Genomic DNA, 18,019 nt, shown 5'->3' on the forward strand with positions numbered 1-18,019 from the left:
TTCAGCACTTTCATGTTGGAGGAGCTCTGCCTTTGTAACTCGACAGTACCACCAGTTTCTCATGACAAGAGGATCTGAAGGGACACATTGAAAGGGTTTGGGCCTGGATGCTTCCATCCAGTCAGAGCTAGAAACAGGCACCAAGCACTACAGCTCTGCCAGTTCACATCCAGCTTCATTCAGGCTTCCAATACCACCAAACACTTGTAAATTTTAGCAGGTGCAGATGCCTCACCTACACCATTTGGCAACAACATCCTGAGTTTCACTGCCTCTAAATTGAAGCTATTATCTCCCAAGAATAAACTAGAGAGCAGATTGGGTAGGCTGACATATCTAGACCTATCTGTAAAACAATAGGCTTTCTAAGAAGTTTTACAGGAGTTTCATTTTTAGTACTTCTGCCAGGTAACTTTACTTCTAAGGATATTTGCATAAAGAGAAATATATGTGAGAGAGATCCCTACATATAGATAATAGATGCAAACAAGAGAAACACTCGTGTAGAAGAGATTCTGCAAGGTCCTGTCCCTTTTCTGACGGGGCCAAGGATTGAGGGATACATTACCCACGAGGTCTGACAGCACAACCACTCACCCAGTGCTGTCACCACCACACTGACTGGTGCAGAGGTCCTCTCCACCACCTTATGCCAGCTCCCATTGTGCAGAGGCACCCAGATAGCAGCTTCACAGAAGTAGTAGCCGGAGTCCTCCACGTCCACATCACGCACCAGGAGGCGATAGGAGTTCCTGTCCACGTGGCTGAGGCTGATGAGAGTTGAATCACTGACAACAGAATCGTGGTCCATGCTCAGCAAGAGCTGAGCATCTGACAAGGTGTCATCAGGTGATGCAGAAAAATACCACATCACCTCTGCTTGGAAAATACCACTTCTGTCTGTTGTGATGTTGCACGTAAGATCCAGGGAGTCTCTTTCAGTCACGGACACATTGCTGGTTGAGATGACCACATCTAGAGCTTGGAAAGAGAGACACAAAAATTCAAACAAAAAAGATATTTTTTATTTGTTACTTTTAATAAACATAGTTCACTCTAAGTTATCCAGAACTTCACATTCTGTAACTGGAGTTTCTGAACAGGCTCAGTAGCCCAACCTTCAAATGCCTGTTGGATACTGAGCCGAGTGATCTATTACAAGGGCAATACACATTATCAGTCAAGCAAGGGATGTGTGATGAGGGCAGAGGGGAGAAAGGGAGGGAGAACAGCATTTTTATAACTCAACAGTAACTGGTCCATGAAGGCTTTGTCTCGTCCACAGACCAAACATCACCTCTGCACAGCAGGAAAATGTGCACAGGATTTTTCAGTCTCACAGGAGGGTCAGAGTGTTTTGGGACCATGCCTCCGAAGTCCAAGCATCTACAGAAATCACTAGGAATTACGTTGGAACTCAACAGGGTTTCTGCTGACATTTTGAGCTCCTTGAACAGAGCAGATTTAGAAAAGAAGCAGCCATGGCCATACATTGGAGTCCTGACTGACCTCAGGTGCTGCAAAAACATGAAGTGGAAGCCAACAGAAGGCAGCAGTAGCTCCCTAAACTGCTGATTTCTCCACTGACTGCTCAGAACAACACACATTGGGGACTTCAAAGCAACACCAACAGCCACTCCAAATGCACTTAGTAACCACTGGCCAGTAGCTTATTTTTAATAATTTGTATATTTTTAATATACATATCACATATGGTCACAGCCAGCATTCAAACAGGACCAGATACAGAATATTAAAAGAAAACCACGGAATCACAGCATCAAGACCAGCCTACAACGTGTCTTCACCTGCTCATTGACTTGATCTACACTGCCTGAAGATTAGATCTGGTTCTCAGTGCAGCACCATTCTCACAGTGTGTAATGCAGCTGCTTCTAAAGTCTCCACTGAGGCCAGTGGACAGGGCTGCTACAGCAGTGGCTCCTCTCAGCACAAGAAAGAACAGAGATACCTGTTTTAAATGAGCAGCTGTGTCTCTGCTGAGATTAATGACTTCTATATAAAACCATGTTCGACTACATCATAGCTCCCCATCTGCATAAACTTCCTTGGACTATCATCTGGAATGAGACACAACACATGAAAGCTAGAGCCAAACTGAGTAGTCAGAACTATTGCCAATAAAACCAAGCAATGCTCATTCTCACCCCTCATCACCAGATAACACAGAGCAGTGAAACTGGACAGAGGGCAGTAGGCCCCACCTGAGTGCTGAAACCAAGTCCAGATGGATGTCTCACTGGGACTTGCTTCACTGTCTTATCACGGGATTGGAATCAGTAGGAAAGCCTAGCTAATTTAACAGACTGATAGCAGAATACAAAATAAGACTCATCTGCAAGGTTAAAAGCAGCAATTCTCTAAGCAACATTTCTGTCTTCATGAAAGTGATGGGCATTCACAATCTGGCAATATATGCACATAGAGGGACTTGGAGAGAGTTTACCCACAGGCATATAACCATTTACATCTCAAGTTCTTTTAGCATGCAAGTGCAGAGATTTCAGATGTCAGCACAAGATGCTCTTCAAGTCCTTCTACAGGATGTGTATACAGCATTTTGCTGGAGAATAATCTATCCTCTTTAGCATAACTTTAAAAAAGCCTTCATGCCCCAGACAAAGTGCCGGTGCTGCTAATGACTAAGCTTAAAATAAAGGCGAAAAAACTCAAACAAAAACAAACAAAAACCCCCACAACAAACAAACCACACACCCAAACCACATCAAAAAACTGTACCACTAGTGGTCTTGGCCAGCCTCGTGCTGTTTTCAGCCACTGATTAGACCCCACCTACTTAAACCAAACACTGCAAAGATATGACAAAATCAAGAATTACAGCTCTTAATTAGGCAAGTCCTGTGTCAGCAGAGAGCATCTGCAAGCTTTGCTGTGCAACAGACACCCTGAAAAAGAGGGGGTAGATTGATCCTGCCAAATTTCACAGGCTAAGTACCACCAAGACACTAAAACTACATCCAAATGAGCCAATCAAAAAACCCCAGACTTTTGAGTTCTCCCTACAGTGATTAAGGGATTACAGAAATGAAAAGATACCCCTCCTGTCTGAACAGTTCTAAAGTACCGTGATAATCTCATATTTCTGAAGGACCATCACTGCCTGTTTTTCCACCTATTGAGTGATAAGGTGCATCACCCCCGCTCTCCCTCCTCCAACCAGCAGTGATAATGCTAATGCAATCAAGTGCTTAGTGCATCTAGTCCTCAAATCTGTATGGGCAGGGATATCTAGATATCCTCAGCATAGTGCTGCATGTATTTTTGTCTCCTTAGCCAAGCATGCAACGATGTGTTTAACAGAACCATTACAGTCCTAGACCCCTGCCAAAACAGCAGAGCAATCAGACCAGTCATAAAAAATCATTGGGTAATTTGCCCTGTTAAATTATCACTGCCTTCCTCCCTTCTCTGGATCTTTCCATGCTATTTTAATGAACACCATGCAGAAAAGCTTCACGTCTGTCACGGAATCACGAGCCACTTTCACAGGGGAAGTGCAGCTGTTTAGTGCTACGGAACCCTGTGTTAGTAAGAGAGCAGAGGGAAGGCTTTGAGTGACCAGCTGCTAAATACAAAGTTTGTTTAAGAAATATAAAAAACCACGAGCACTATGAAGTGGACAAAGGATGAGATAAAATCTGGGTCTAGGCATCTAAGAGGTTCCAGGCAATACTTCCATGCCATCAACCCCCTTTTCTCCAAAACAAAGCTAGAAAAGTTAAGTCAGGGATGCAAACTGTGTAAAAGGCCAGCTATCCAGACAGCACTCCAGGCTCTGCTGGAATGCACCCTCACTTTGTGCAGCTTACCCCCAAGCACCGGAGTCTGGACGCAGCCCGGTGCTGTGACCACAGCCCAGCAGCAACACTCACCGGTCCTCTGGATCGACACAGTGGCGATCTCCACGCTCTTCTCCTGGATCCTCTGCCACGAGCCGTCCGCCCCTCTCACCCACTCGCTCACCAGGCACCTGTAGGCGCCGCCGTCCGCGGAGGAAGCCTGGGACACGGACAAGCCGTACGTGTCATTGGCTCCCGTGTCCAGGCGCACGTCCCCGCTGCGGTAGCGCTCCTCGTAGCCGGGGCCCGGCTGGAACTTGCCCTCGTGAGTCAGAGACAGGATGTCCCGCCAAGAGGAGCCGCTCTTGGCCTGCCAGGTGACGTGCAGGTGAGTGTGCTCCGGTGAGGTGGTGGCAGCTGAGCAGCGCAGCTTGAACGAGTCGCCCTCCGACAGCCGGAGGGATGTCGAGGAACGAGCTTTGGATCCGCTCACGGACAAGCCATCGGAAATCACTGGTAGATTAAAAAAAATAAAAACAAAACAACAAAAAAAAAAAGACCAAAAGATACAAGCATCATAAAACAGAATCAAGAACAGAACACCCACAGTGAGCTGTTCAGATGTGAGGCAATAAAACCACCACAGAGCAACACCTTGCCAATCATTCCTTCTTCCACACATAAATATATTCCAGGAGGAAGAAAATTCAGCTGAAAAAGCACTAAAGGAAGCGTTCTGCTTTAAACAAGCCAAGACAAGAATTCATTTATCCTTCCACTCACTTTCTCATCCAGACATCATCATTTTGACTATTCCCATACAAAACTAATCTTGATATTCATGTGAGTAAAAGATAAGACATGAGAAAAGAAATACTGTCCAAATTAATACGGAAAAATGCTAAGTGATAGAGCAAAACTAGAACAAGACCACAGCATCAAAATGCTAACAGAGAAAAGGAAGATTACCTCCTTCATAGAGAAAGATCCCTAAATGACACTAAAAGTGAGAGAGAAGACAGCCTATGGTTTTTACCTGAACTTAGCTTCTCTACCCAGAGCCTTAGGGACATGAAATATTTGCAGACATCTCCAGAATACCCACCACTTAGAGTTTTATTTACATATTTACTAGACAGAAAAAAAAGAAAAGTGGTGTTTATAGTAAACAGCCTCTCTTCGCTTCTTCACCTCATTTGCCTTTGCTATCATATTTCCCAATTTTAAATTCTGGCTTTAGGAGAATTAAAGAGGAATCAGAAAGAGAAGAAAAGAAACCAAAAATCACAATGATCATAAACAACAGAAAGTCAACATTCTCAAGGGTAATCAATATCAAAAACAAATTTAAAGCACACCTCACTCTTCAGAAATACCTTTCACTTGGACCTCTGCATCATAATTTCCCTGAACGGTGGCATCAGTGCTGGGCGTGGAACATTTGTATCTCCCTTGGTCAGCAGGCTGGATGTTCCTAATCACAAGTTCCACAGCATCGTTGCTGCTCCGTCTCAGTTTGATATCCCCGCGGCCCACGCGTTTTTGGTACTCCTCAGAGGTGAAGGTAGAATCCCAGGTACTCACTATCCGCACGAAGTCAGCCTCCCGGGAGAACTCCCAGTCAAAGTTCTGCTCGCTGGGCCCGTCATAGTCACTGACACTGCACGGGATCGCCACCTCTGTGCCCACCACTCGAATCAGGGGGCCTTTGGGCACCCTCACAATGCGCCCTCTGCAGAACGCTAGGCAGGAGAATAAAGGATAACACACAGTCAGGGATAAGCTTCAACCAGGAGAAAAACAAAAATTAAATATGCCAAGGTTGGGCATCCCACTCTGCACGAAGCGAGAACCAGTAAGAGCAATATTTCCCATTAACATTTAAATCTCACTGAAGCAGGAGCCTCTAAACACACCAATTTTTAGTGTGGGCAATCTTTTTTTCTCTGCTTATTTAATACCAATGAGGAAACAAAACACTGACAGAGAGAAAATTTTAAAGAGAAAGGAAAAAAAGAAGAGCACTCTCCATAGATCCAATGAATAGCAGTTTCTCTACTACAAGGCAAGTGCTACGTAAGATGTATAAACAATATTAATAAGTGGTTTTCATTACTACAATGAGGGCATAATCTAATCAGGAATTTTTATAAGACTTCTGCTGATACCATTAGAGAGTTAGAAGTATGAAATTAATTCTCCCCTAGATTGAGGGCCATGAGAATTTTAAGTTGACTGTCTCCAAAAATGAGCATTGTCACAGCTGCCCTGAAAGATCATGGCTTCTCTCACAAAGGTGAGATTCCTTCCCTCCAAATGGATTTAAAACGAAGAACTTATTATAATGGACACAGTTTGCTTGAGTGGATTTCTGCAGCCACAAGTTTCCTCTTTGGTGAGGGCCCAGAACCAGGGAGCATGAGCAGAGCAGGCTCCTTCCAAAGCAGAGGAACACACAGCACTCAGCATGTTTTCCAGGACCATCTCAGCAGAAGGAAAGGACAACAGCAGTTTGCTGCAGAAGGCTGGCAAAGCAGGATGTTATTCTCCAGGCAGAAGTGTGAGCCACTTAAATGAGCCAGAGGACCTGGCAAAGACACAGGAAGAGACTCTTCTAATTTGGCTCCGTAGTCCAGAGAATCACCCCAGCAGCTGCACATGGATTTTGGCAGGTCCTTACTTCTCCAAAGAGCCAACTGCTTTGATTCATAGTTCCAACCAGAGGAATCTCCTAAGAGATGAGTACTACCTAAACTCAGCCTCCAAACATGAACAGCTTACTGCATCCCATCACCTCCACATCCAGAGCAAAATATTTTAACAGCCAGGTAGAACAGAAGCCAGAATACTGGAAGAGAGATCTTAACACAACCAAGTAGACATCTAACAACGCCAAAAGCAATTGGACCGAAAACCTGACCTGAGATACCACAGAGGAAAAGAAATTTAAACTAACAACCCCCCAACACACAAAGTACAGCATCCCACTACATCCACTATATGCCACTACAGCATCCCACATCTGCTACAATTCACCAAGTCCATTGGGAAAGCCAGTGACATGAACGCCAATATATTTGCTGAGCCTTTCTTTCCTATCACTCTGCACATCTTCTTGCTGTAGATTAGGACCCCACTTGCTGGCTTAGGCCCATCAGGCCAACGGGTGTCCAAATGTGGGCAAAAGAGTTTTGTGAACAGAAACCCCCCACTGGGGAATCTGCTATGAAGTACAGCTTTTCCCCTCCAGAGCAGTGTGGACAAGGATATGTTTAAGATTTCTGTGAACATTTAAAAACTACACAAGCAGCTGTACACACTGAGCATAACTGCAAGAGAAAAAGCATAATTTTATTTGCAGTTCAGCAAACAGTTGAACCAAGGACTGATGCTGCCTTTACCTCCCCAGTTCAGAACTCTTACCGTGCTTTTACTTTGCAGGCTGTTCACGTGTACAGGCTCAATCATAATAGCCCAATTTCCTCACTGTCATGACCTTCTGTATTCAACATTAGTACTTCATTAAACTTATTTGTAATGCAGACTGGGGTTAATCTCCTACCCCTTCTATCCCTCCCAGAAGACTGTTATTATATACCTGATCAAGTGATGGACTAGTCCTAATAAGGAAGCTGGACTTTGCTGTGCCATTCACATGTGCATTGGAGAGGAAAACCTCCACTGACAATGTATTGTTCCACAGACAGGTGTCTTCAAGGACATATCTCCTAACCTAAGCACCACGCTAAAATCATAAAATAATCCACACCGAAAAACAATCAACAAAAAATAAAGCAAGCTACAGGACTCTGATATACTTCCTCACGAAGTCTTAAGTTGCATTCAATCCTTCAACTTATCCTCTTACAGAAAGCAGTAACAGCAGCAGGTAAGCTTTAAAGCCTGGCAGTCAAACCAGCTTCCAGCAAACCCCTGTGAGAAGTCAGCTCAGGATCCTGACTGAGGGCACTCTTCAAACACTGACATCTCTCTAGAAAATACTCTCTGGTGACACTAAAACAAGCAGACAACACTGTTGTGCATGTGTCTTCAGCTGTAGACCCACATACCGTGCACTGCACTAATCCAATCTAGAGGTGACAAAGGCATGACTAATGTGGCAAGGGCTGCACATTTGTGTTTGAGATTAGCACCGACAGCTCAGTTTCTCTTCTTCCAAGGTCACTAAAGACCCTTGGACACTAAATGAAGGTAGGGGGTGATTAGCACCTTCCTACGAAAAGGCAAACCAAAGTGAAAGACAGGAGCACAGGGAGTCCTCACCAGATCTGTAAAGCCATTATTATCCCCGTCCCCACAGCACAGTCACACAAGCAATTCCTGCTTAAACCAGACCTAGAAGGAAGGCAGTGGAAGAGACAGCAGGAGAGAAGAGGGATGAGGTGTAACAGAATCTTACACTTTCCAAACAATAACATCTCTTATTGCTAAGATAAATCAGGATTCTGGTAAGGCAGGAACAGAGGCAACATCACCAAACAGAAGAATGAGAACTTCCTGCAGAGCACCTGCCTGCCCTCCCCACAGGTGAGGAGGAGTGTGCACAGGGCAGGCACACCAAGGGTGAGCTGCTTTCTAAGGGACCCAGCAGGCTCTGAATTCAAGGTTCTGCCTTTGGTCCTGCAGCAGGACTATCCCTGGAGACTAAACAAGGAGGTGTTACATTCTTTGCTGTGCATTAGGAATTAACATTTCATGTAACTGTAGCAGAAGTAGCTACAGACACAGTGCTACAGACACCGATCTTGGCAAAAGGTGAGCTCCACATTACTCTGGCAGATGAGTGAGGAGCTTTTGCAAATATTTTATTCTTACAGAGCCCTGTGTTACTTGCATATACCCTCTCACCTTCCCAGAGCAATGATGAAACAAGAGCTTAAAACTATGTAAATTTGTTGGAAACATTTATTTTTCATGACACTCAATATATTTCACTGTTAATATAAGGTGACATTCTTAATGAATTCATCTGAATTCCATTTAACTATAGAAACAGATGGAGGAGGACACAACCATATATACACTAGTGACAGAAAACAACAGAACTTTGACAGTTCTGCATTTCTCAGTATCACTGATCCCACCAAAGATATGTATTTAGTAAGAACTCAATAACTGGGTCTGAATTCGTTTTGGTCATCCAATTTGCCTAAACACAAGGTTAACTGCCCAAATACAAAACTTTATTTTTATTGAGTTACCAGACCACCACAGGGAATTGCAAGGAACTGTTTTCCAAACCAAAAGGTTTGGAAACCTCCCTGTAAGGAGGACAGCACACAAACACAAGGCATGGGATGTATTCCTTGGGTTCACGAAACAGGTGACAGTGCTACCAGGCAACACTGGGCCTCTTTTGCAGGGCTGGGGCAGAAACACACAAACGTAAGACAAACACAGTGCCCTAGTGGGTATTTGTCAAGCACTTGATTAGAGGATTCTCCCATGGCAATGCATGAAATACTCCACCAGAAACATGAACAAAGGTAGAATAATAATACACTGGGGTCTGCCATATTACTAAGACAGGGGCAAGACAGCTCAGTCTTGGGCTAGTATTTTTTCCCTAGCAATGGTTTATAAATTTGTCCCACCACCATCACATTGCTGGCATTAAATGAAATCCTTCCAAAAAGGAGAACGAGGAAAGCAGATGATTGAATAGATGGGTTGTGAAGTCAATCCAAGTACATTAAATAGCAACATGTCATTTTTGGATAACCAAGAAAACAAGGCAGCAAAATTGTGCAGGATCTACAGAACAGGTAGTCTGTTTAAACTCTCAACAAGCAACAAAACTCCTCAAGGAAAGGGCTGGTTAAGGATTTCCCCTTGCATTAGGGACACGTGGAAAGTCTTCTAGGAGCTTCATTTTCATATACGTTTTGCATCTACGCATCACTTACGAAAGAACAAGATGAAAAGTAACCTGTGGAGTCATCCACAAGGCTGAGAAGGTTTTATTGCTGCAAAGAACACCCTTGTGCTGCAGCACTCTTTCTCAAGGTGCTTCCTCCAGCCTGCACTAGACAGCTCTATCTAATAAGAAAACATGTTCTCATAGCAGCCCAGAGAAGGAGGTCGCCTCCACATCCGCCAGCCAAAGGAAAATGCAATCTGACATGCAGTAGGAAGCCAATTAAAGTCAAAAAAGTAAGAGCTAACGAATGAGTAAATTGGCTCAGACTAAGCACTCGAGCCTCTGCATCAGAAAGACTTAGAACACACAGTCCAGCTCCTCAACCAAGGCAGTCACAGGAGACGCAGCGACAACTTTGCTGACGCCTTTCATCTCAAAAGAGCTTTCCGAACAAAAGCTTGTTTCATTTGCCAACTAAACATTACCACGTCTGGGAAGGAAATACCCAGCAGCCCTTTCAAATTCACAACAGTTTATGACAGGAAAAAAAATACTGCAGCAAACTTTGCAAATGGTGGTAATGATCCTCCCTCCCTGAACTCCTCCATTTATTTCCAATTGAAGCAACACTTCCTGCAGCTCTGTGGGAGTGGGCTGAGCAGGGGCAACCCTTCTTGTGCCACACCAGAATGTGAGCAATGGATTCCCTACCATTAAAGCTATTTCTAGGAAAATCCCAAACCTCTCACTTCTGTACTGAACTGCTTAACTACAGCATTTGTGATGCATGAAGACATTTTCCAGACTGAAGAAAAAAAATTTGCCTATTATTTTTTTAACCCACCAGAGTCACATCCACTCAAATACTCTTCTTTCTCTTTCAAAAAAGAATTTATCAGGCTCCTGATGGGAAGCATTCAGCAACTTTCCCTAGCAAGCAGGCAGGTGAAGGGACAGGCAGCATGTCACACATTCCCAGGCTCTCCTCTTGGGAAGGCGAGCCAAAGCATATCAGCACAGGAGATTATAATCCTTATCTCCAATCTGCCCCTTTTCCCCTTGCCTCTCCTCCCAGCTTCAAGTATAATCAGGCAGCTACACATCAAGAATGTCATCAGTGACTATCCGGGAGAGAAGGAACAAGTTATACCAAACACGCCTACAATGTTTAAAAACCTTTCAATACTGTTACAGCAATTATTTTTTTAATAGATAAATAACATGATTTTCTTAGAAGAGGCACATTTAAACAAACACTTTACTTTGGTATTTCCTCTGCTTTTTAAATGCAGTCAATTAAATTTTCTACGCTACACTGTGTAGTCTGAGAGGAAAAGTCAGATTAAGCAGAAAAGGGAAGTTCTTGAAGTATCAGAAAGGCAGCTAACTATCAAAATTTCCATATTAGTTTCAAAAAGAGAATAAAAAAACCAAAACTAAGTAAGATCCCTTACCATTCCTGCTTAACACATGACATCATCATACCCTTCTTTGCAGTGCAGACAAACACACAGCAGGGATTGGGATGAATGCTAAATTAAGTGGTAGGCTATTCCTTTTCTTTCCAAATTACAAAATTCAGATTGCCTTAATCAGCAGAAGCAGCCCAGACTTTACAACCAGCCAGCCTGCACAGGGAAGAAACAAGGGGCTCCTTTAAAAGAGACCAAATTTGACTCTTTATGTCAAAGCTGTAATCACCGCAGTAGCCTGGGATCATCTGAGGCACACAGGGCTCCCTCCGTACCTAGCAAGAAAACAGTCGTGTTACACCTCCCTGACTGCAATACTCCCTCACCTAAAGAAAGTCTGATAGACTTTTATGGCTTGAAAGATCTGCAGCCTATCATCTGAAGATATCAGAGAAGAGCAAATGAAAGAGTCCGTGAGAGAGACATTTACATTGTTCTTTCCCAGGCGGCTAGGATTCTTTTTTTAGATAACGTAGAGCTCTTATCAAAAGGAATTAGCCTGGGTGTAATTGCTTAAAACCCATTATCTCTATCAGGATGAAGAAACGCATACTGCATCTTAAGTGGAGCCTCAGAAAAGCTATCAAACTGCAAGGCTGCTGGATTGTTCTTATCTCCATACCATCTGAGATCTCAGAAAAGCCACATCTCCAGCATAGGGTGAAAAAGCAAGTACCTTCCCAGCTGAACTCCATCTATACCATGTGGATTAACACTCACGTGAAAGCATGTGAGTGTTAATTTTGCAGCACAGGAACAACCTGCTTTCTTCACCACTCATCCCCTCACCCACAGCCACAAAGCCACGGGATTACACAAGCACCTGAACAAACCATGAGGCTTTCACTAGGGCACAGTTCTTGGTTATCACAGAACCACAGAATGATTTGGGTTAGAATGGACTTTAAAAGATCATCTAGTTACAACACCCTGCCATGGGCAGGGACATCTTGCACTAGACCAAGGTGCTAGAAGTTTCAGCCAACCTGACCTTGAACACTTCAAATAATGGGGCATCCACGACTCTTCTGGGCAACCTGCTTCAGTGTCCTTCCACCCTCATCATAAAGAATTTCTTCTTAATACCCAATCAAAACCTGCCTTCTTTCAGTTTAAAGCCATTATCCCTTGTCCTATCACTACATGCCTTGGTCAAATGTCTCTCTCCATCTTTCTTACAAGCCCCCTTTAAGGACAGAAAGGCCACAATATGATCTCCCTGGAGTCTTATCCAGACTTAACACCTCCAGTTCTCTCAGCCTTTCTGTACAGGAAAGGAGTTTCAGCCCTGACAGCAGCCAGAAGATCTTATTGTCTAGAAAGACGGGGACAGTAAGAGAACAGTACTTCACCATATGAAGCACACTGCAGATAGTCAGCAGTTCATCTGATCACTGCCCAAAAAGATTCAGTTTGGAAAAACGCCCCTGAACCATCTCACAAGAATGAAAGCCACCTTCTGTGTCTCTGCTAAGGCAGCTGCAACAGGCAGCACTGCCTCTCCTGCCATCTCTGGGGTTTTTGGGAATGAAGCACTGGTCACCTGTACAGCTCCTCTCTTCTGAAGACAAGCTGACTGGCACCTCTCACTCTGGCACATCACCCATTTCAATCCTGTGCCAAAACAAGCTACAGGAATTTGCTGCAAGTGCTTCTGTGGATTATTCATGGTACAGTTCAAGGGGAAGAGATCAGTAAACTGCAGTGGAAGCTGTAAGGCAGGAACCAGGCTGCATGTGCAGGTAGCGTTTAAAACACTCTCAGTGGCTGCTGACAGCACAGATCCCTCTGTGCACCACTGATTCCTGGCCATGGGGAGAGGTTTGCTACTGGAAGGTAGACCAAGGCATATGGCAGGCACGAGGGGAAGGAAAAGCCATAAAAACCTTTCCCAACTGTGCAAAACAGGATGCTACTTTGTGAAACAGCAGCTCTTGGCAGGCAGAGAACCGTGGCACCACTGGTCCAAACCAAAACAAAAAAAAACCAAACCAAAAAAACCCACACCTAGTGGGCAAAGATAATACTAAAGATCATGTTTTAGATTCCCTGGATGTCAGACAATTCCATCACATATAATCTCTATCCCCTTTCCCTATCACTGACTGACAGTGAAAGATAAAAGGCTGTATCTAAGAACTACTTTTGACAAGTCTCTAAAATGCATCTGGGAGCAAAAAGGAATGGAGATGGGAAAAAAAAAAACCACAAAATGCAGGAATTAACATGCCACTTCTTCCTGGGTCTCACCTGACAAACCTGCCCCTGCTGATGGCCTTCATTTACTGTCCTCCAAATTGTCTCAGAGATCTCCATTTTTATCCTGCTCTGACAGAGCAGCCCATTTAGGTTACCTGGTGACATCTGACCCAAAAAGTCCAGGGATTCTGGAAGCGGTATTTAGACTGCCACACAAGACAGGTTATTTTCTGTTTTTCTTCCTCAGAAGCAATTTGTGTTGCAGAGAAGAAGTTCAATATGTTACATTCTAAAGAAAACAGTTGACAAAACAGTAAAGCCCACAAGACAAGCTTAAGAGCATAGTTGGAAACCAGGCTGCAAATATTTCCAGAAATGCTGTATCTACAGTATCTTCACATTTCCTTTAGTGGGGAGGAAGGACACTGGTTAACAAATACCTACTACTAATGCCAACTTGAGCAAGAGCAATACTTTTGAAAAGTCCCCAAACTGGAATGTACAGAATTAACATCAGTGCAGTTCTGCAACATCATTAACTTGCACTTATCTCTTATCTTAAATCTTTCCCAAAGCAGTTGGAACTGAGCAGAGCAGTCCAAATCCATTTGTTCTATACTGCAATTTCCTCTGGGCAGAGACAAACCATTTTCTTTGCTCTGTGTGGAATGCAGCACACCACTAGGATAAAACTGAACTTTTGGGGGATTTAACTGGAGTAAACAATCAATAATAATAAAATATAATTTCTAAATCTGCATCTACATTAACTAAAAAATCATACATAGAGTGAAAATCCAAGACAAAAAAAAATCTAAACCCTAGAAAGATCACATTAAAACTCTATAAGCTACTACTTTTTTAACCAGCATGTCTTTAAACATGACATAGCACATGGCAGAGCTGATAAGGCTGGAAAGCTAAAAAAAAGCATTTGTCAAGAGTTTTTTAAAACATGCACAAATAGCAATATCCATGTGTTTCACGGCTCTGTATTTTGTACAATATATATATAAAAAAGGAAATCCTGAAACACTCTCTCCTCTCCTCAAAATAATTTCCATTATCATCACCCTTTTCTCCTTCCAAAGCAGAAAGCATTGAATTTTATTAGTGTGAAATAATCATTTGTTTTCCAGGTTATCTTTAATGCTAGGTAATATACACAATAAAAAAACCTTTAAAAATGCTAACAAACATAAGAAGTGCTGAAACCAATATAAAGTATTTTACTTTTCATTAACAACTATACTAAAACCAAAAAGCAAAGCAAGAAAAAGCACAAACAGCTGTCTGGAGGTTTTTTAGGGGGTGTTTCTTGGGTGATTGCTTTGCCTTTCATTTAGATGTGAGCTTTTCATTTGGTGTTTGGGGTGAAGGGGGACAGGCTGCAGGAGGTTTTTGTTGTTGGTTTTTATGTTCTTTACCTGCTTAAATTTGGTGGCATTTGTCCACTGCAATTTAACCCAACACCCCACTCATACCAGACAAGGTCCTGTCTAAAGCCAAGTTAAATCTAAAGGGGATTTGGGAATGAAATTTAAAAAGCCAAACACTTTAATAATCCATATATTACTAAACTTAACCTCCACCTGCCCAAGAATTATTCTGGGGTTCACTTCAAATCTCCACACACAGGCACTCATTTCCTAACCAGCACTTCACTGGATGAGCAAAGCCATCCTGGAGGCTTCAGCAAAAGCAGCAGCAGAGGCCAGTCACAGAAGTCAGCAGCCACAACACCAAATGCCAGAACACACACGTGGGCTCCCAGACTCTCCAGTTGGGATCCTGAAGGGCAGCCTCACTCTGCCTGCATCTGCTGTTGTGAGACTGTGGAACGAGGTGGCTGGGCAGCCAGGCTGCTGGAACTGCTGAACCAGGCAGCATATGGCACTGGCCCACCTTGGCTCCACGCTTGACAACTGATTTGCAGCCACAGGAGCCAGTGGGGGGATGGAGCTCAGTGTTTTAGAGCAATCCTTCTCGCCTGTAATTTAATTTTCTAAAGGTCTCATCTTCACCGTAAATAATCTCCAAGCAAGCAGGCACATTAAAAATGCCAACAGCAGATGCACACAGAATGGGTGTTATGGCATGGACATGAGTGCCTGTGCCTTGTAGGAACATGTAGCTAAGTGCAGCAGCACAGCTACTGCCAGGTCTTTTTGCAGCAGATCTACTTGGATAGATTAACCAACTAGACCAAATTAAAAAAACAGGAACAGTTAGGAACAGATAACAGGCATTCCTGGTTCCAGCCTTAATGCTCACTGTATCACACTGTTTCTTTACATAAAGATGAATGCAAAGATATGCACAGCCAGGCAAAGATGACATAAGCCAACACAGAACAGTTACCTAACTTGTTCTCTAGCAACTGGTGCCCCCAGAGGGCTTCACTTGGACCCCTACACAACCACCACATCCACACTGCTGCCTGAAACCTGGGAAACTGGAGGGCAGCGTTTTCCAAGCCCTCCTCTCAAAGCCTACAGATCCAATTAGCACCCAAAAGCCAATTTCAGGTCATGCTGAGCAGCAGTGTTTAGTATGTTAATCTCTGTGGAGCCTGCACGGTATTTTTCTCCTGGACAACAAGGAATTGCACGCATGCGTGCACACGGAGTATGATTTAAGAGACATCAGGGCTCTTCCTCCTTTAAGACAAGATTTACATAACTAATTCTGTAATTGAGAACAGGACTGCAAGGTATTTACAGTACTTGATGCTTCTGAGCTTTTATTATTTGCTGTGGGAGACACAATGAGAGAAGAGACTCTCTTGCCCCAGAAAAGATAGGTAGTCTCATCTGTAGCATTAAAAAAAAAAAGGAGACACATGAAATTACCCATTTCAGGAAGAGATATTTTCCATTACAGAATCATTTCTCTCTTCCAAAGCAGAGGGTCAGCGGTTCAGTGGGAGCAAGAGAAGAAAAGAGGTCTGGATAAGAAAAAAGATGAGAGGTCAGGGACATAAAACAACTTCTAGAAGGCACACAGGGATTCCAGTCAAGGTCTCTGTGCAACCCCCACACAGACTGTTAAACAAAATTACCCCCAGATGGGTCTGCAAAACAGCTGGCTCTGAAAACAGGCATGCCACAGCACTCTTCATTATTTGAAAGGGACAAATACCAACATAAGACAGTTCTGGAAACATAGGAAAAAGCCTCACAAACAGCATTCAAATCAACATGGCTGGTTCCATTAAGACTCCTGAAAATTCAGAATAAAGTTTTAGGTTAGTAGACAGAACTCAAGATGGCCTCCTTATTTACTTCACTAATATTTAAACAGAAAAAAAAATCATCTGCATCACAAAGAAAATTAAGACTAGCACAACTGTCTACTTTGGCACTAGCACAGTCTTAAAAAGAGAAAAGTCTGCAGAGGGCAGCTGGTGCTAAGCCCCCAAAAATCACACTCCATCTCTGGGGGACTGCAGTGTACCAAAGATCCAAGACACCTGAAGCACAGCAGATACACTCCTGGAGTGACACTTCTGGTTCAGAAGAAGTAATTCCATCCCAAGGAATACTAACTGCACACTCAGATTGCTTCCCAGTAAAAAAGCAAACTGCAGAAACTGGGAGAGGAGACTCTCCTGAGGAATTCAGTTCTCGACAACCAAAATGATAATGAAGATGCAGCCTGTGTGTTCTTAAAGGATGCTGAAAGGACTGTTCACATTTGAACTTCAGTGTGGAAACAGAAACTCTTCCCTAAATCACAAATATGAGCTAAGCCACGAACACATGTGTGGCCAGGATTTGAAATCCACCCACACTTCGCAGCATCACTTACGCCAGCTCAACAAATTTAACAGCCAATTTTCCAAAAAAAGCAAGGGTCAAAAATTTCCTGGCATTCAGTGCCTCCAAGAGCTTGAAGGCAAATTAGCTGTGTAATTAGCTGTCTGTGGCCCTGAATCCTACCTCTAGAAAGCTGTTCTCACACGTGAAAGGAAACAGTATTGCATGCAGCTGCTGTTTAATTTCCTGGAAGATTAATTTTACTGGACAGAAGAAGAGACTCTGGGACAGGTGGGCAGGTGGGCAACACGAAAGAGATCCAGAAACCAGCAAAGCACTGAGCAAGCACCTGGTGACACTGCAATCCCAATTACCCAATCCCAGAGAAAAACAAACACTTCTACTTGTGACTTATAAAGTAAGCAAAACCAAAAAAAAAAAACCAAACCAAAACAAAACAAAAAACAAATGGAAGAAAACAGAAGCACTCTGCTCTTGTGTGATCAAAGCTGGCTAGTTCTAGAAATGAAGAGGTTCAATTATCAAAAATGCCTGAACATTAATCTCCTGGGGAACGGAGCCTCCTTTCTAAAGTTCCAGGCTCACAGTCCCAAGCCTTCCATCACCTCTGAAAACCCTACCCTGAATTCAATGCAGGCATTTTGTTACCTCCAGCAGCAGAATGGCAAGGTTCATCAATTCAGCACCTGGCTGAAGACAACCATCAGCCTTTTCATGTTCCCCATCACAAATTTAAAGTCTTTTCTCCCTTTAGATTATATGCCAGCAAGTTATCATTGTTATCTGCTTTGATTAACTTGCAGCATTTGCCGCAGTATCTACTTCTGCCTCTACAATCAATCCTGAACAGCCTCTCTGGTACACACA

The 18,019-nt window shown here is 43.4% G+C and overlaps 1 protein-coding gene across 1 annotated transcript in view; it reads right to left on the minus strand.

The window, feature by feature from the left end:
• Positions 1–18,019, minus strand: part of PTGFRN (prostaglandin F2 receptor inhibitor) — a 66,223-nt gene that overhangs the window by 32,280 nt on the left and 15,924 nt on the right. The window contains exons 2-4 of the mRNA XM_063419246.1: positions 5,198–5,563; positions 3,915–4,334; positions 598–981 (exon numbers count right to left, since the gene is read on the minus strand). Of these exons, the coding sequence (XP_063275316.1) occupies positions 598–981; positions 3,915–4,334; positions 5,198–5,563 (1,170 nt within the window). The remainder of the gene's footprint in view (positions 1–597; positions 982–3,914; positions 4,335–5,197; positions 5,564–18,019) is intronic.

This window comes from Prinia subflava, chromosome 25, assembly GCF_021018805.1.
Source record: "Prinia subflava isolate CZ2003 ecotype Zambia chromosome 25, Cam_Psub_1.2, whole genome shotgun sequence".
NCBI classification, from domain to species: Eukaryota; Metazoa; Chordata; class Aves; order Passeriformes; family Cisticolidae; genus Prinia; species Prinia subflava.